This window comes from Suillus fuscotomentosus, assembly GCF_016647785.1.
Source record: "Suillus fuscotomentosus strain FC203 chromosome Unknown F5891scaffold_18, whole genome shotgun sequence".
NCBI lineage: Eukaryota > Fungi > Basidiomycota > Agaricomycetes > Boletales > Suillaceae > Suillus > Suillus fuscotomentosus.
Window position 1 is genome coordinate 670,081 of NW_024539530.1, and position 18,235 is coordinate 688,315.

General features: G+C 48.3%; 6 protein-coding genes across 6 annotated transcripts; 5 read left to right on the plus strand and 1 right to left on the minus strand.

The window, feature by feature from the left end:
- Positions 1–74: 74 nt before the first annotated feature.
- F5891DRAFT_1127827 (uncharacterized protein) lies at positions 75–3,247 on the plus strand (the record flags this gene model as incomplete). Its single annotated transcript, XM_041364223.1, has 7 exons — positions 75–321; positions 367–575; positions 630–920; positions 973–1,294; positions 1,445–1,842; positions 1,879–2,830; positions 2,883–3,247. 7 exons carry the CDS (start codon positions 75–77, stop codon positions 3,245–3,247), a joined length of 2,784 nt encoding a protein of 927 aa, XP_041227830.1.
- Positions 3,248–3,428: 181 nt separating this feature from the next.
- Positions 3,429–6,166, plus strand: F5891DRAFT_1186839 (uncharacterized protein; the record flags this gene model as incomplete). The annotated part of the gene is made up of 3 exons (XM_041366749.1): positions 3,429–5,196; positions 5,254–5,414; positions 5,465–6,166. 3 exons carry the CDS (start codon positions 3,429–3,431, stop codon positions 6,164–6,166), a joined length of 2,631 nt encoding a protein of 876 aa, XP_041227831.1.
- Positions 6,167–6,754: 588 nt separating this feature from the next.
- F5891DRAFT_978955 (uncharacterized protein) lies at positions 6,755–9,492 on the plus strand (the record flags this gene model as incomplete). The annotated part of the gene is made up of 12 exons (XM_041376827.1): positions 6,755–7,066; positions 7,166–7,587; positions 7,708–7,856; positions 7,905–8,029; positions 8,083–8,100; positions 8,153–8,206; positions 8,252–8,606; positions 8,664–8,701; positions 8,743–8,940; positions 8,989–9,135; positions 9,190–9,371; positions 9,423–9,492. The coding sequence occupies 12 exons, from the start codon at positions 6,755–6,757 to the stop codon at positions 9,490–9,492; spliced, it is 2,070 nt and encodes a 689-aa protein (XP_041227832.1).
- A 1,105-nt stretch (positions 9,493–10,597) lies between these two features.
- Positions 10,598–11,471, plus strand: F5891DRAFT_1127828 (Cupredoxin; the record flags this gene model as incomplete). Its single annotated transcript, XM_041364224.1, has 7 exons — positions 10,598–10,722; positions 10,758–10,809; positions 10,862–10,930; positions 10,988–11,041; positions 11,176–11,260; positions 11,310–11,337; positions 11,396–11,471. The coding sequence occupies 7 exons, from the start codon at positions 10,598–10,600 to the stop codon at positions 11,469–11,471; spliced, it is 489 nt and encodes a 162-aa protein (XP_041227833.1).
- On the plus strand, positions 11,395–12,049 carry F5891DRAFT_1025584 (Cupredoxin). Its single transcript, XM_041361365.1, has 3 exons — positions 11,395–11,598; positions 11,654–11,677; positions 11,731–12,049. Exons 1-3 carry the CDS (start codon positions 11,510–11,512, stop codon positions 11,810–11,812), a joined length of 195 nt encoding a protein of 64 aa, XP_041227834.1. The 5' UTR covers positions 11,395–11,509; the 3' UTR covers positions 11,813–12,049.
- F5891DRAFT_1163596 (uncharacterized protein) lies at positions 11,996–14,161 on the minus strand. The gene is made up of 4 exons (XM_041365325.1): positions 13,976–14,161; positions 13,594–13,928; positions 13,226–13,546; positions 11,996–13,168 (listed from the first exon to the last, which is right to left on the minus strand). The coding sequence occupies exons 1-4, from the start codon at positions 14,138–14,140 to the stop codon at positions 12,364–12,366; spliced, it is 1,626 nt and encodes a 541-aa protein (XP_041227835.1). The 5' UTR covers positions 14,141–14,161; the 3' UTR covers positions 11,996–12,363.
- Positions 14,162–18,235: the final 4,074 nt, after the last annotated feature.

Sequence of the window (18,235 nt, forward strand, 5' to 3'; positions counted from 1 at the left end):
AGAATATGGCTTATTGATTCCGCAAGGGATTACTTACAGCTTTCTCGGAATCTCACGCGTCGATTGTACTACATATGACATTCCAGTGTCCTTCGTGCGGGAAAGGTGGTTTCAAGGATGATGTAGCCGTTGCTCGGCACATGAGCCAACCTCGCTCTGGCTGCAGTACATGGCTGCAGGATTTGATATGCTCGCGCTCTGAGTCTGATATGGACGATGAACCTGTGAGTACTAATACTATGGACGACGGACCACATACTATTCCCGACATCGAGACTGGTGGTTTTGGAGATTGGGATGAGATGTTTGGAGGGAGTAGTAGTGAGCGCCAGGCTTACGAAGAGAGGACACCAACTCGTAACTCAGAAGTCATCGACTCGTATCCTGACTGCGCTCGATCATACGGCAGGGGCTACACGTTCCTCGACGTATTCAATTCAGACGAGAACAGCAGGCACTGTGCAACGAACCCGTATTATCCATTCAGTGGCCAGAAAGACTGGGAAGTTGGGTCATGGCTACTTCGCTCTGGATTAAGCATGGGGAAGATAGACAGTTTTCTTTCGCTCGACATGGTGAGTAATAAATTCTTTTTGATAACATACAATTTTTGAAGGTGTCTTCTTTAGATAAAGACCCTTCCGTTGTCGTTCCATTCGGCCAAGGAGCTGCGTGGCAGAGCGGAAATGTTGCCTAGTGGCCCGCGCTGGATGTCTCAAGTAGTACCTACAGCACATCCCACGAAATCGCCCGTTGTCTTGTATTGGCGTGATCCCTTAGATTGTATTTCGGGCCTTCTCAACCACCCTGCCTTTCACGATCATCTAGACTTTACGCCTCGCAGGGTGTATAGCACTGCGCAGCGGCTGTGCCGTGTATATTCAGAGTGGATGACTAGTGATGATGCGTGGAATATGCAGGTACGTATAGTTTCATCTGTGCGAGTCGTCGTACTTATCGATTTTCGGACAGTCGGCCCTACCAAGAGGTGCAACACTCCTGGGGACCATCTTATCGTCTGACAAGACGAATATATCAACCATGACAGGTGACAGAGTTGCACACCCCCTTCTGATTAGTCTTGCCAACATAGGCATGTCCACGCGACTCAAGTCGTCTTCGAATGCCTTTGTGCTTACCGCTCTACTTCCCGTCCCAAAATTCATCTACAAGAAAAAACGCATGCAAGGCGTACTTGAGGATCGCCTCATTCACGAATGCTTAGATATTGTTCTCCATCCACTCAAGCTGGCTGCTCGCGAAGGAGTCATGCTATCGGACCCTGTTGGACACAGTCGCTACTGTTTTACACCACTTGCGAGCTACATTGTCGATACCCCGGAGGCCATGATGCTGGCTGCTGTTGGCGGGAAAACCTCCCCAGTCACTACGGCCATGTACAAACAGTTTGGAGACCCTTTCCATCATGAGCCTCGCACACGAGCAACTACACTCTCCCAGCTGGACATTGCGCGGAGTAAAGCTGATCCCAACGACATCGAGATATTTTTTCGCGAAGCACAGAAGTTTCGTTTGAATGGCGTGAACGCACCATTCTGGATGGATTGGGTCCTCAGTGATCCATCACATTTTCTCACTCCCGAATTTCTTCACCTCATTCATCGCGAGTTCTACGACCACGACGCAAAGTGGCTTATTTGCGCAGTAGGTGATACAGAGATTGACTTTCGGTTCTCTGTGTTGCAGGCTGTCACTGGGTTCCGTCATTTTCATGGCGGGATTTCAAAACTCAAACAGGTTACAGGACGTACTCAATGCGACATTCAACGCTCGATCGTTGCAGTCAGTGCGGATGCAATTCCTAGCGCAGTGATGACTGCTGTATGAGCTCTGATGGACTTTCGATATCTCGTACAGTCACCCGTAATTGACGACATCCTACTCGCCCGAATTTCCACTGCACTTGATCATTTTCATGCTAACAAAGATGCTATTATAGAGGGTGGATTTCGTCGTGGTCAGCGTGGCGGCGTTATCGAGAACTGGTACATACCGAAGCTTGAGCTTATGCAGTCCATAGTTCCAAGCATAAGGAACACTGGAGTTCCTCTGCAATGGACAGCCGATACCACGGAGCATGCCCACATAACGGAAATCAAAAGTCCTGCTCGCTCGAGCAATAATAATAATTACGATCCCCAGATATGTCGCCATCTTGACCGTGCTGATAAATGCCGCCGCTTTGACCTCGCTATGAGTCTGCTCGACAATGTCCCAGACTCAGGGCAGCAGGATCCAGATGACGATGAGAAGGATGAGAATGTTGATTTCGACGTGGACGACGATCGCGATATCCCAGCAGACCTTCTTACGACAATGAAACACCCTGGACATTCGCGTCCAATCACAAATTACTTCGGAATTGCCAAGGTCCTCCAGCACAGGGAAGTGGGGACAGTCCCTGTGCCAGTGCGCTCGTTCGTTGTCGAACGCACAGTGTTTCACCTCACCTACGATCCTTCTATCAGAAACATATCTGTTGACGATGCTGCCATCAAGTTTGGTCTTCCTGACTTACGACCAGCTATTGCCGACTTTCTTCGTCGTGAGGCTACTCATGGGAGGGATCACATACATACTATTGGGGGGGCTAGAAGAGCTGGACCTACTGCTTCACTTCCCTTCGACAAACTTCAAGTCTGGTTTAAACTTCGGGTGCAGGACACCGATTTCCACGATGCTAGCATCATACGGCCTGCGCAGACCCTCAATTGTGCACCTCCTTCTGATCCCTGGACATGTGGCCGGTATGACACAGTCATCATTAACAATGAGGCGAGGTACTTATGGCCAGAAGATGGTCTTCGTGGTACGTTATGATCTTATGTCACGCTGAATCTCTACTTATTGTCAAGTCGCAGGTCATACGATTGGCCAAATCAGGCTTATCATGCGTGCTGTTGGAAAAAGTGGCACGAATTGGTCATGGAAGGACCACTTTCTGGTTTACGTGCATCGCTTTGACATTGTTCCTCAAAGCTCCGGTGCTGATGATCGTGAGCCAAGTACGCAGCTCCACTTGCTCAAACGAGCGAAGCGTTCGAATGGCACTTGGGTGGGCAATGTCATACCTGTGACACAGCTCAGAGCACCTGTTAACCTTGTCCCTCGCTTCGGTGCAAGTGCGGACAACCGTCTCACCCCATATAATAGCATGGAACATGCTTCTCAGTTCTGGCTCAACAGGTATTGGGATAAGAATGTATATTTTCCCCTTTCCATGTAGCTTTTGGTGTAGCTTCCGTGCGACGTTCGTGATGGTTGAGTGGTCTTATCTAGCCTATGCCAGAAGTTATTCTAGTCTGTTTTATTCTTAGATCACCGAACTGAGTACTGAGTTTTGATGGGCGCTATTATGTGGCGATAAGCTCTCGTTCTTTGTGCCATTATTGTCTGTGTACGAAAAAATGGCGTTCTTTTTCAGGACCGTTGACAACGGAATCAAATTGTCATTGTTGTTGTCTATCCCCGATGTCACCGACGTCCATACTATGAACAAGATCACCTCTGACGAGCTCAATCGTCTGGTCACTCACGAGGGTTCACCAAAGGCCTCGCAACCGCTGGGACACCTGCTCTCCAAAATATTTCAGTCTTTCACGGTTCCTCTTCCTGATGTATTCAGCCTTAAAATCCCATTCGGAAAAATCCTTTATCGCAACCAACGCATCAACGAGAAATTCAGCGGGACATCGCCCGATACTCTTGTGCCACTGTACGATACTGAAGTGAAGGCTTGGAACTGGGCCCTTCCAGTTGACCCTCCTAAAAATGCCAGTAGTAGTCGTTCGGGCGCAGACTCAGAGGGCGAGTCAGAGGGCGAGTCAGAGGGTGATGATATGCAGAAAGCAACTCACGAAGAAATCTTTGCTGCGTTTCTCAATGCTCTGGCTGGCTGCTTGGCAGCGTCGCAGCCCAAACTAGTAGAAATGCGCTTTGCAACCAGCACATGGAGCGCAGCCAGTGCACAGAAGGCATTACCTGGCAGCGACATCAAGTGCAAGCCAGATCTCGTTCTATCTGACGATATATCGGCAAAGTGGGGGAACATCAGGGTATCAGCCGAACTCACTCACAGTCGATACCAGCCTGCGATGCGACTCGGGAAGGCTGCAGATACTCATGCCTATATTATGATGAGTGAACAGCCATGGAGGCGCTTTGCTCTCATATTATCATTCACAGATGAATATTGCCACCTTAGAGTCCTAATGTATGATCACTCTGGTGGCGCCGTGTCTCCTCGCTTCGATATTTACCAACAACCGGACATATTTTCACATATAATCGCTGCCATCAATTTCGGGAGTCTAGAGTGCGTCGGCTATGATCCGACAGTCTCATTCTCAAAGATTGTTTCACCACCCCGATTCAAAGATATCAACTGCTATCGTCCCATTAGAAACGCTCCTGCCCGACCAAGTACGACGGACTGTACTGTTGCCGTATCCACTTCCTCCCTTCCATTTCCCGAGGATCCTGATGGAGTGTCGTCCAGTGATGCCCTTGAATCAGTAGTCACTAGTGACTCTAGTGACTCTGACTCGACGGAAGAAGGTCCGAGCGGTTCTGCTACACATTACTCGATGGACGAAGAGCATTTCCCACCCCCCTCCCTCCCAGTGCACCCCACTGCAACCCGTAGTGCTCCCCTTCTCAGCCTCGCATCCCAAATGCCCCAGGCTGAGATGACCGAGAGCATCTATTCTGTCACCCCTCTCCCTTCCCAATTCCCTTACTCTGCTCAATCACCTGAACCTTGCGGTAAAATCCGTGTAGGGCAGAAGGTCTACACTATAAGAAGAATCATTTTTGCGAGCCGAGGTCTTGTTGGTCGCGGAACCGTTTGCTATTTGGCAACTTTAGACGATGAAGACTACATAATAAAAGACCATTGGGTTGTAGGCAAGGATGACAATGTAGTCTTGAACGAGATCAAGATGCTGGAATTGATGGATGGCCTCCCTGGCGTTCCAAAGCTGGTGGATCATTGGGTCGTTGAACAGTCAGATGGTGATCCCGATGTTACCCGAAAATATCGGCAGAAAGAACGCCGGAGTACCAGGGGCACTAGTCGTACTCATGTACGTCTTGTCTTGAAGCCATGTGGTCGCCCCCTTCACATGTTCCGAACACTGAAGGAGTTTGTGCGGGCACTAAGGGATATCGTTAAGAGTAAGTTTTTAGTACTTTGGGGTACAGGTGTCTTGGACTGATACTCTTTGATGTTAGTTCAACAAGCTGCAGTGGAGGAACGTCAGATTTTGCATCGGGACTGTAGTCTCAACAACGCGATGATCCTAGACGAACCTGAAGGTAGTGAAGGGTTTCTTATTGACTGGGAGTTTGCCGTTCGGATTGCCTCGGATCATAAATATCCTATTGGCGGTACAGTAAGTACACCTTATTCATTAAATATTCAGTTCATTAATTGATTTGCCAGGGCACAGTCCCTTTCATGTCACGCGGACTTCTCAATCAATATGCGGTCCTGCAGCAGGAGGCGGACCTGGAATCGAAGAGGAAGAAGACGGCGAAGAAGAAAGAGACTCGGGGACGCAATTCAGTCGACAAACCAAAAACCCCAAAATCATCCTCTGATTCTCTGGCGCTACCTGTATCATACGTCATCCAAGGCTATGCGGATGACCTGGAGTCCCTTTTTTTCGTGTTCGCTTGGGTTTGCATCAAGTTTTGTGGTCCCAACGGTATGGTGCGGGAGCGCTTGCCCAATTCGTTGGTGGATCGTTGGACCAGCCTTGACCTGGGATCGTGCGCAGCCTTCAAGATCACCTTTTTCGCTTATCCAGGAGAGGAAAAGCGTCTCACAGACCAATTTCACCCGTACTTCAAGCAGCTGATCCCCCTCGCAGTAGAGTGGCATAGAGTTCTGGTGGACAACATGATCCACCCCGTTACCTTCGACACCATTCTCGCTGTACTCAACTCTCATCTCGACAAACTCCCCGACGACGAGGAGCTCGTATCTGCTGTGGACATGCTCAGGAATGATGCTGCCATTCTCACGAAACATGTTAAGGGCAAACGGATTGCTTCAGACCCTCCCTCTGTAGTAGCACCCAAGCGGCAAAAGTCTCATCATAGTGATACCGAGTCTGACTCAGCATCGGGCAGTGACGCATGACCAGGAGGTGAAGCCTACTCATTACACATATTCAGCTATTTTTCTTCTTCACTGACTTAGTATGAATGACATGTTTAACTTTAGCAGTAGTATTTCTAGAATCTCGCTGGCTTGTACTATTAGTATGTTGCGTTTTTACTATAGTTCACTGACCGGTACCTATGATATTGTTGTTCTGACTATATCGTTCTTTTTCAAGCTTTTTTCAAGCGTTTATCTTTTTACAATCAAGATACTAGTAGTACGCCAGGATCTGATATAGTATCACTACTAGTAGGTTCTGGTACGATTCATGTTATGTGTAGCATTTTTGCTTACGTGATCGGCAATTTCTCTTATGAGTACCATTACCAATGACGAAGGTTTTTTCACGCTAGTCATGCGAATCGATTCGGAGTACGACGTGATAGTAACAATCCTCATGGTGGTATGTTTCTTTATTACTATCATTCTTATTAATGATAAACTTTTCTCTCGCTACCCATACAGCTATTAAGTATTAGTACACGGATGAGCCATGGTATAAAATCATCGTAAGTCTGGGATAATTTATCAGAGTCACTTCTTCCTCTGTTCTTCATTACAGTCATGCCTCCTCGTGCCATCGCCAGTCCTAAGAAGAAACGATCTGGCAAGCGCAAAGGATCCGATGCTTCAAAGGCTGGCTTGCCAAAGAAGTCTCGGGCTGCAGACATTGCTGAGGTACCCAGCACGGTACCCCTCGTGTCCCTTTGCCTGACTGGAGCAGAAGCGGAACAAAATGCTCCCCGGCGTTCTGGTCGCCCTAACGCGGGAACTGGAGGTAGGAATGCACAACTGGAGAAGATTGGATCAGTATTGCAATCCAAGCCTCGGACTCAAGAACGTAAGGGTACAACGTCCCTTGGTCTCAATGTTCCAGTCAATCCTCAAGCCCCAGAACCGCGTCATAGAGGTTGAAAGAATCATTCAAAGGTAGGCGTCCAATTAATTCTGTTACTCATATTGATTGTTTCGTAGGCAGTTCCTCCACCCTACAGCTCACTCGTTAGGGATGCTCCAGATGCCCCAGCCAAGGACATTATCGCCACAGGGCCCAGCTTTACATCCCAGCAACCTGGTGAAAGGTTTGGATTTGTTGCTCCAACAGAAATAGCTCATTCCGGTACTGCCCAGCCCAATATTCAGGCATTGCACAACCCGCATGTCACCATTGGGGCGAAGGACGCTGAGCAGCGCGCTCGGGACGCCATTGCCAAGCAACGAGCTCGAGATGCCATTGCCGAGCAACGAGCTCGAGACGCCATTGCCGAGCAACGAGCTCGAGATGCCATTGCCGAGCAACGAGCTCGGGACGCTATCGCTGAGAAGCGAACTCGGGATGCAATTGCTGAGCGACATACCCAGAACGCTGTCTCTGAAGATCCAGTGGTTTTGCCAAGGTCCGTCTTTCGGGAGGAGAATTTAGATCCAGCCCTACGTCAGCATGATGACACTGTTAGGGCTCAGCGTCGTCTGACGTCGTTTGAATCTGATGACAGTGACTCTAAAGACTGTAGCAGTGATGACAGCGATGATAGCAATGATAAAGATGCTGATGAAGAGGACAGCGGAGAGGATGACGAGGAGGAGGGGGGAAATGATGATACGGTCAAGAGCTCACAGCAGTTTGGTTGGGGGGAGGCTGGCCGACACCAGAAAGAACACCCAGGTACACATTCTCGTCGTGTGATTTCGCTTCACTAATTCAATGTTATAGGGTTTGTGGAGGATGTACCACCTTCGCAATCTCCAGTCGCTCGCCCTCTCACACCTGAAATTCAGTTCCAGTACTCACGCGATGAAGATGATGTAGTTGCCCAGACGAGCCTTGATAAAACCTCGGTAAGTTTTCTGCTCAAGCCGGGAGTAACTCTCATTTTATATTGTTAATCCAGCGGAACGAAAGCTCTCAGGTATGGCCATATCGTTCAATTGTATCATGCTTACCATTGCCTTTCTTTCAAGGACCCTCCGGATATCTCACCAGGACCGCGGCGGCAAGCATCCCAACACATTGAGGTGAGATCAGGGAGACCATTTTAATTGACACTCACCATCGAGCAGACCATCACCTCGAAGCCTGACGATGTACTACAACGCCATCATAAGAAAAACGGAAAGCCCCGTCTTCCTGATCCTGAATCCCTCGAACTGCTGAATCAAGTGTCCGAGTGTGATGTTCAGCCATTGAAAAACAAAAAGTCTAGGTCATCGCGTGGTGGGCCAACACCCGATCAATTATCTTGGTACGGACCACGCTGGAAAAGTTTCTTGGAGGACGCCAAAGTAGAATGTCGCGCGCAACACGCCCTGGAGAACCCGTTTCCAACTTTGGTGAAGAATCTTCCAGGAACAATCACTGAAGTTCTCATTGCAGTATTGGTTGTGTGGGATACGAACGGTAAACAATTTGAAGCTGGTAGGCACTTGTTCGTTCTCATTCGTTCTCGAACTAATATGTCATATTCTGATGCAGGGGTTTGGCCAGAACACAAATTTAATATGACTTGGTTGGTGCGTGCATAACTGACTTTGTGCCAATATCTCGTTGACAGTCTGTATTAAAGCTGTACGACGATCTTTCGACTTGGCGATCTGACTTGAAGAAAACAGCCATAAGCATTGCACCAGTATCATATTCGCTTATTCCTCCGCTTTCTGTCCCCGTTCAGGAACGTGCTGCTTGGGTCGAGCACACTGCTGCTGAATTGATCAAGGAAGCATTCTTCTTACGCTTTGGGGTGGACGATCAGGTAAGTGATCTTGTGGTGATCGCAACTCTACTGATGGAAGATTTCTAGGGGAGAACACGAAACTTCGCTCATCCCGCCCTTCGTGAAGCCGTCATCACATTCTTTTACACAGGACCATATCGAATTGCACGAAGGATGCCGGAGACCTTTAGCACGGAATTGCCACTCTCATGTTTGGCTTTGGTTGCTGCGGCGGTAATTTTGTCTCCCTCGCCAATGTCATGTGTTAATTTTCTGTCTTGAAACTAGTTCAATTGTGTCTTCGACGGTCTTGTGAAAAACGGACATGGGAAGTCATACCCAAACTTTTCCACCAAGGACTACGGCCCCGTCTATTGTCGGATGCTCGAATTGCTCAAACATATCCTTGAGGATGCGTATCATGGGCCTAGGCTGTCAGCTCAACTGCGAGAATGGGCTGCAGCGGGATGGTGAGGATCTTTTCTCTCTGATAATTTTTTTACTGATTTTCATTTGTACAGGGCTGCAGCTATGAATCTCGAAGGAGTTGTTGATGCCAGACACGACCACCTGCAGATTCTTCTTGACTAAAAGCTTCGTATTCCCGCTCCCCAGTTTATATCAAGCATTTATCGTGTTTGGCGCACGTATCATTGTATTTACTGTTTGTCGTGGTCATGTGATTCAATATATTGGTTTTGTTTTTTTGTTTTAAAATTTTTGTGTTGTCCAGTGTGTGTAAGCAGTACAGCGAGCAAATGTCTGTACAGCTCCGGGTCTCTGAGTGCTCTGTGGGTGTCTGTACAGAGATGGACAGCGAAAAAATTTGCAATTCAAGTAGATTTTCGTAATTACTGGGCGGTCTGTAGGTGTCTGTACAGAGATTCACAGCGCAAGGTGTCGCTGTGATGGACTGGCTAATTGGGACCAAGCTGTAGCGCTTGCACGCTGTACAGCGCTGTACAGCGCTGCACAGTGCAAAGTGGTTTACTGATGTGGGCAACTACTATGCAACGTGGCTGCGGCACCAAAGATCTTCTGCTTATAAACCGATTCATCTCCATACTAGTCTTGAACTCGGCAACTGTCAAATTCATCGCTACAGTGCCTGGGGCCAAGTCTTGAAGATTTGTGGTCGTGGGTATCTTGACAAATCTGCCGAGGCTTGATGTAAATGTTCTACTGGTATCGCTTGGCTAGTGATTGGATCCTATTGCATTCTTCAAAGTGCTCCGTTGTGTCCTGCATGCCAAAAATAGGTCTAAAGGCGGTAGCTGTAACTGACATGACAGCCTAGCTGCCTCTCGAACCATCAATGGTTATTCGGGGGATCCGTTGCAACGCCCCCGGCCAATGGTATCCACAAAACACGCGGAAGACATGAAAGCGCATTCAGGCACTCCGGTCAAGCGACAAGTCCCTTTTGGATGGTACCCAGCTTCGAAGAGCTCGTATCGCTGATGGAGAGTGCCTTTGACAGGTAATCAAAATTTCCATTCTACAAGTCCGTAATGCATTCCTTGGACGTACCAGGACAGGGAATTACTGCCTCGTAGTCGATTATTTCGATCCACGAATCAGAAGATATGGAGACCAACTCTGTGATATAGAGGGCGATACCAGGAGCACTACTTAAGCTGGAGGATGCAATGCATTTCGCTCATTGTCCTCCTCCTATTGACTCGGGCGTTGAGTCATGTTCCAACTCTATGTATTCCTATGCTTTCTGGCGAGCCTCCAGAGTCGTGCCTCGATTATCGGCCCAGTTTCTGACCTCGTCGTCGCCAATGGCATTGTATCCCCAGACGGGTTTACCAGATCGTCAGTGTGATATTTGATTACTGAATTTATTGCAGGGCAGTTCTTGCTGGTGGCACTCAACCCGGGCCCACTATTGTAGCTCAGAAGGTAGCATCTGCTTTGCATGCGCAAACTCTTGGTTGACCTCATATATATTTAGGGGGATACGTTCAAGATTAACGTCACGAACCAATTGACTGACGACTCGATGCTAACGAGTACCAGTATCGTAAGTACCAGCCAATAAATGCATGTAGGAGCTTACGATGATGTCTGTTGCATACAGCACTGGCATGGACTATTCCAACATCACAGCAACCAAATGGACGGCGTGTCATCTGTCCTATTGCTCCAGGACACCCTTTTTTGTATGACTTCAATGCTAGCGAACAAGTGGGAGCGTATTGGTACCACTCCCATTATGGAGTGCGTGCTTCGATTTATTCATGGTGTCGGCAACTGATTTTAATTCAGGTCCAATACTGCGATGGTCTACGAGGTCCGCTGATCATCTACAATCCCAACGACCCATACAGTTCATGGTACGATATCGATGACGGTGAGTGCGTTCGACGAAAGGGAGTTGCGTTTCTCATATTTGAATGAAGAGTCTAGCATCATCACATTGATGGACTGGTAAGAAAAGAAAAGGCTGATACATCTTTTTCTGTTATTGATTCGGCTTGCTTTGTAGGTACAACTTGCCATCGCCTCTAGTACAGAGACAACTAATTGCCGACTCGGTGCTTATCAACGGTGTCGGGCGTTAAGTGCTGGAAGTAGCGCTTATAACCACGTCAATCCCGTCATGCGTGATACAGTGACCACTGGCAACACCGGCGATCGTGTGACTATCCGCTTCATCACAGACAACCCTGGGCCTTGGCTGTTACATTGGTAAGTGTTGTATCTATGTTTGTTTAGCTGGCAATGACTTTTTGTCTTTGTGAAGCCATACCGATTGGCATCTATCCGCGTGAGTTACTTCTTTCACTGAGCCTGGACTCCAATTAATTGTTGGATTCGTAGCGGACTAGCTATAGTATTCGCAGAGGCTCCTGAAGATGTGGCGGCTTCGCAGCCTTTCAATAGTAAACACCGAGCACTATGAACTAGACCAGGTCTGACGATCGGCGTTAGATGCTTCGAAGCAGTTCTGTCCGATATACAATAGCATTCCTCAACAGAATTTCCCTCTCCCTCCCGTTGATTGATATTATTGGTTTATACCTACTTTTATTCTAGGGAACATCAAACAGGACATTTTTCAAATGCGATTTGTAGATTCATAATAGGACTCGATAGATAGTAAATAGCCCTCATTCTTAATGTAGAAGTGATGTCTGAGCTGTGATCGACAACCAAGGTCATAAGTTCGCACAGCGAGCCCCTCGTGACATTGGCACCTATGTAAAGTGTTCCGTAGGTGTAAAAGGAAGATAGACAATCCTGTACGGTGACACATGTGATACGCCCTAGTCGTCTCAAAATAGCGGCTGTGTATGCGAGACTCCTGTGCGGGCAAGAACTACGAAAGTTCATGCGCACATCCGTTGGATGCAGCTATACTGCAGTCCAAAGGTGGCGATATGCCCAGAAATCGATAGACACGAGTCATATACCTGCCTCGCCCTTCACCTCTCGCAGCACAAACTAACGTTCCTACCTCCCCAACTTCATTCGCTTCCTATCAGGGGTATTCGAATTCAGAACAGCCGACGGAACACGTTTCTTGGCACTTATGCTCCACCCGCACTTTCCAAGCAGCAACACATCAGGCGAAGAGTTTAGGAGCCACGTTTCCTCCTCAGCATCCTCGTCTTCCTCCATTACATTGCCCAGGCTGTCAGAGGAGAAGTCAAGTAAAGGGACAGATGCGCCAGGAAACTCGCTGTCATCTGTGTCAAGCGGCGTAGGACTCGAAGATCGCCCGGTGGGGTGTGGACTCGAACTCCGAGCTGACGCATCTGACTTGGCACGGGGAGGTGGTTTCTTCACAGGGGTTGCTGTTACGAGGGTGATCGCTGGCGCTGCGCGAGATTGGGAGGATTGGGACTGGGAATTGGTGCGCCCAATGATACGCTTAGCGGTCGCAGCAGGTATTTTTATATCTGCTTGTGACACAGTAGCTGTCGACCGATCTTTTCCCTTCCATGTACGAGACATGTTGATCTGTCGGGTTAGCGCACGCTGGAGTGCCTTGTCCTGCGTTGCGCCTACGCTTGCTGCACGTTCCTTTTCTTTTTCCTGGGCGAGCGATACGGACAGCGAGCGAGTACGACCAGGAGCCCTTGTCGCTACACCACTTTGTGAGCCTGTTGCAGCTGACGATGAATGATGAGAACGAGACCCATGGAGTGATTTCTGTGTAGATGGTCCGGGAGAAGGGGGTTCGTCGGAGAAGGAAGAGTTTGGGAAGAGTTTGGAACGGAGGAGGGCACATTGCTCCGGTAGTTTCGATTTGAACCTGTAATGATTAGATGGTTAGTATTGTGGTTTATATATACGCAAGGTGGTCACTCACAGTGGTCCAACTACGTCCTCGCAAAACTTTTGCATCCAGTCACGTTCATTCTTGTTGTGGATCATAATCTCACTGCGAGATATATTCATAAGTGATACGAGCTGCCACATTGAGAGTTTGTCCATGAAGGACTCGAGGCGTTCGATCGAAGACGGGATGATCAAGTTTGGTTTCTCCTTCTTCTTTTTCCGTGAACGGTTGGGTTTGACGGGCGAAATAAATGAAATATTATTCATGGGTGGCACTTCGACAGGCGGTAATGGAGTGCATGGTCCAGGAAGAGAGAGCTTGAGGAAATAAAGCAGGATCTGAATCTGAACTCTACAAAGTCGTTATGATGTGCCCAAAAGCGAGACAAAAGGACTTACTCACGCTGCTCCATGCGCTCGAGCCAACCTGACCTCCATTTCTCTTCTAGCATCACGCTGTCTTCTCCGGTGAGGTGTTCGCCACGCCCTGCGCTGCCATCGACTTTCTCGTATCCCAAAGCATACCACATCATGCTCTCCTCTGCTTCACATGCACCGCCTCCGTCTGCAAGAATCTGAGGAAGCTCATTATGGTACTTGTTCGCGGCTGCGCGAAGAGAAAGAAGGAGAGGCTCGATAAAGGAGTGAAGAGGATGTGGCTGGTCTTCTGCGAGATTCGGAGTGCCTCGAATGCGGAGAAGAGATGGAATGAAGAGAGAGAGCGGCATTATTGACTATAGTGTTGTTAGTAAATATATAGAACGGTTAGAGAAGGTCGTACACGAGGAAGCCATAGGAAGTGAAGGTAAGTGCGCTGGACAAAGAGGGCTGGGTCTGTTGGATCATGATCTTGAAACGGGTAGTCTCTGCTCAGACTCTTTTCCTGGGCTGCGGTCCATTTGAGTGAGGCTGGCGTATGCAAAACAAAGGTTTGCTGAAGTGACATCGGCGATCTCAGTGTAAGTCCATGAAACGCGTCGCACGTGACCGCGTTCAGTTCATATTCTGGCCAAATATGAAAATTCAATTCGATTCTATTCTTGTTCGGTAATTTCCTTACTCATCGATCATCATGGTGGACACTGACAGTCTCGAAATTACTCCTGCGATGGTCCCGAGTACTATCATGCTGCGTTTTTTGCGTCCTCACTCACTATGTAGGTTGGGTGTTTGAATGTGGTCGTCTTTTTACCAAATTAGATTTCACGAGACATCGTAGCTACCCGGAATTTTCATTAAGTGTCTAACCCAATATAAATACGAATTCTGGTTTACATCGAGTACTAGTACAAGTTGGGACTGACGATGTTCTAACACCCCTTGCGAATCATTGCCTATTTTACAGCTGAAAAACAATAAGAAATGATAGTAGAAACAAAGGGCAGCAATATCTCTCTTAGATACATGTTAGTCGTTGCGCTTCTTGGTGTTGGACTAGTAGCCAGAAGCCTCTGTCGCGATAAGTGTTGAACATGAGTGATAGATTGATCCACCAAGCATATAATAACTTACCTCTCTGGTGGACATGGTTAGGTTCAGCATTATCACGCCTAGAAGACGAGTCAGGCGAGTCAGGCGAACCAGGGTCCCTAGTGTCAAAAACAACGATGTATAGGGAAAGCCGTGCTGAGCCAAAGCTGTATAAAATATCAGTATCACTTCCACTAACTAGAGAGGTGCGCGAGTGCTCACAAGTACAATCCGTCCCCATTTCTGGTGTGGGATATGCCACAGCAATAGTAGCAAAGCTTACGAGGATCCTGAAAACAAGCGAGGGCTGCATGGTTGGAAGTGAGAAGAGTGAGCGTTGTTTCGAAAGCTTACTGCTTTTATACTTTATTGCGCGAAGTTCTTTCGGACTACCTGAGGAGAACAGGATGAAAAGCAGTCATATACCCGTGTCAAAAATCAAACATCGGCTGTTGTATGTCCCAGATCCTGTCTGATGATATGATCAGGTCCGACTAATATGTACGCCTCCCTGGACCAACCCGTACAGATTCTGCTTCTTGGCTGCTTGCTTTGATAGTCTCTTTCCCTTATCTCCTCTTCTTCTAGTCCCACACAAAGTCCCTCACCTGACTCTTGAACCACACTGCCTCTTCGCGTGGAAGAGGTTGTGCCCCATGCACATGAAGCACCTTAAGCGAACGCACAGTGTCGTCTAGCTCACAGACGTCCTTCCATGAATTCTCCTGCCCCGCAGCCTCCCTCCGGCTGCTGACCATGGCCTTCAGTATCATCAAAGGCACCTCCATGACGAAATCATCCCTCGCTATTAGTTTTAACGTGGTGACACGGGGCCACAGGGAACAGCTACGACGAGCGAAAGGTGCACCGAGGAAATGCAAGATGATCTTGATGTTTGAGGAATGGCTGTTCGTGATGGTAACAGTATCACCATTCCATGGGCGTGTTTTAGGTATCCACCGCAAGCCACGTGTGGCAGCGCACCTATTCAACTCCAATGAATTTGAGCGGGGTAGCGATAGGCATCGAAGTCCATGGATAGAATCGCATTCCTGGAGAACGATGGTTTGACAATCACCATTGAATGTAGTAGTTAGAGTGTCGTTGATGCATGTGCGCAGGATTACTTTCTCTGCCCAAATTGTGATTGTTATAGTGCAGGCTTCCGGATAGACTACGTAAAACTGCAGGTCGTCGAGAATGAGGCAAGGTACTTGCCGCGGTATTGCCTGCAAGGTTCGACAAAGCGCTATGAATGCCGTTATATTGATCGGAGAGCCGCCGTAAATGGTCAGGACATCAATGTGTTGCATGTTATTCTTGAACCACTGGAGATTGATGTGACAAACTGTATTTTTGTCGATATGAAGGGTCCTAAGGGCGGGACACACCAATTTTGAACACGGTTCCAAGCGAGTGGCATAATGATAACATCCAACATCTGTTAATCGTAAACAGTCGAGCTGGGGCGCATATCCCGCCAGCGCGTCCAAGTCGCTGTATTCATTGAAGATCCCAGTGATTATGAGGCTCTTGAGTCGTTGAAGATGTAATGAAGTAAAGGGCGCGGGAAAAATTCTGCGCAGGAGTTGAACTTTGATTATAAGATGGACTGGGTAACTCCCCGTCTTCTGTAGCTGGGAGCTTAACCGCTGGTCGTTCATGGACGATGCCCAAAATATCCGAGCCCACAGCTCCGGCATAGAAAACACAATGTTTCGCCAGTGTCTGCACACCAAAGCCACGGTGTGAGGGAACGGCATGCCTCCTGCGAGCATACGGTGCTCGTTTTTAGGGGTCGCCGTCATATCATCTTCGACGATACTTTCAAGTACGATCTTGAAGATACTGTACATCGTCTCTGTGGGAAGCGATTGAAAGGAGCACTGTCATTTTGCCGTTGACTACTTGTAACAGTAGAATCCTAATGAGACGAGGACAGAAACCTTTGGAGTATGGACCTACCTCGACCAAGTGCTTGTGTTCCTCAGGGGTTTCAAATTTCAAATCGAGCGTATCTGAAGTGCGCGTCCAAATAAAGCCAAATACTCGCGGGTAGTGCGCATGCGATTCTTCATAAGAAAAATCGACCTAGACACTTACCTGTCACGCTTGGGTGATATGAGGCCGTGCGTGAGGCTGAGAGCTGCAATGAGTGGAAAATGTAAAAACCCAAGATCAAAGTGATATTGAAGACCAGCGAGGTATTACTGTAAATTGAAATTACAAACTCGTTGCTACATACCGTTCCAATGAATGACCCGGGTCTATCCTTGTATGATGAGTCTTGCAGAAACCAACGCAATGATACCATGACTATATCTTGACCTATCGTTGTGACGCAATCTTAATAAGGGCTCTGAGCGCGCCTCCTCCCCGCAATACTATGCGGTCCGTGTCGTCGCTGTCACTTTCGTCGGTTGAGCGAGACACGGAGGACTTATAGCCATGGGAGTTGGGGCTTCTCTTGAGAACGCCATGAGATCCAACGTCCTCACGCCTCGTGTCGCCACTGTCACTGCTGTTTATTGTGTCAGACCTTCTCTTGTGGGCATGGGAAGATTCAGCCTCCTCGCGCATCCCGCGCTCCTCACTCCCCGTACCATCATAACCTAGATATCGCCCCTGTTCTTCCCACCTTAACGTGACTCGAGATACGGTAGCATTGCAGAAAGTGTGCCTAACGCGAGGCGGGTGCCCTGCCACTTTTCGATGACAGTCGCGGTGATGGACGGTCAATAATGGGCAAGTCGCGTATATTTCTTTTGGAGAAGAATGGAATCCGCGCTTCCCTCCTATTGATACCGTGACAGCTTTTCCAAGAGTATTACAGGTCCAAGCCTCAGGCCTCAGGTGCAATAGGATGTCACGATGTGCTACACGGTGTGATGCTTGTCTGGTTGAGGATCATCGATAGCGGTAGGCTGCCAAGACATAAAAAATACCATGCAAAGGCGCCTGGCTTGCGGTGACAGCAAAATCAACTGGATAACTGTTATGCGGACGACGAGGAAGCAGTCTGGAACCAAATATCTGTATAGGAACAATTGCTTATAAAATATTTTGGATACCTCGTGAAGATACTGCTCCCAACGTGGGCTTATGGGCTTGCTTGTTAACCTGGTAGACTCGGAGACGTTCGAGTTGCTCTTCAAGTATACTAGAGAATCAGAATATGCAAACCTAAGCTAGCCTTTAAACTAGCAAAACTAGTAGTGCAATTTTCTAGCCACCATAGTTATTTGCAACTATTTGGTACACTGGTTTCTTTCTAACCATACATTTGAACGGCTACTGGACCGCGATGGACTCACCAAAACGCACAGGCTCGCCGTCGTCAACGTCAGAGGCAAAACGAATCAAGCTCACAGTTCCTCAGAAAAGTCAAGGCGCTTCCCCTGTAGAACCCGAGTCCGCTCCGGGAAAGCGCAGCGAACTTGACCCAATTCAAGGCGGGGATATTGGCAACCTTCCACCTGATACTGGCGAACCTACGTCAGCAGAGAATGGCTCGGGTGTGATTAGGGTGCTGAAGGAGGGAGAAGGAGATGAAGATGCTGGAGACGTGTCA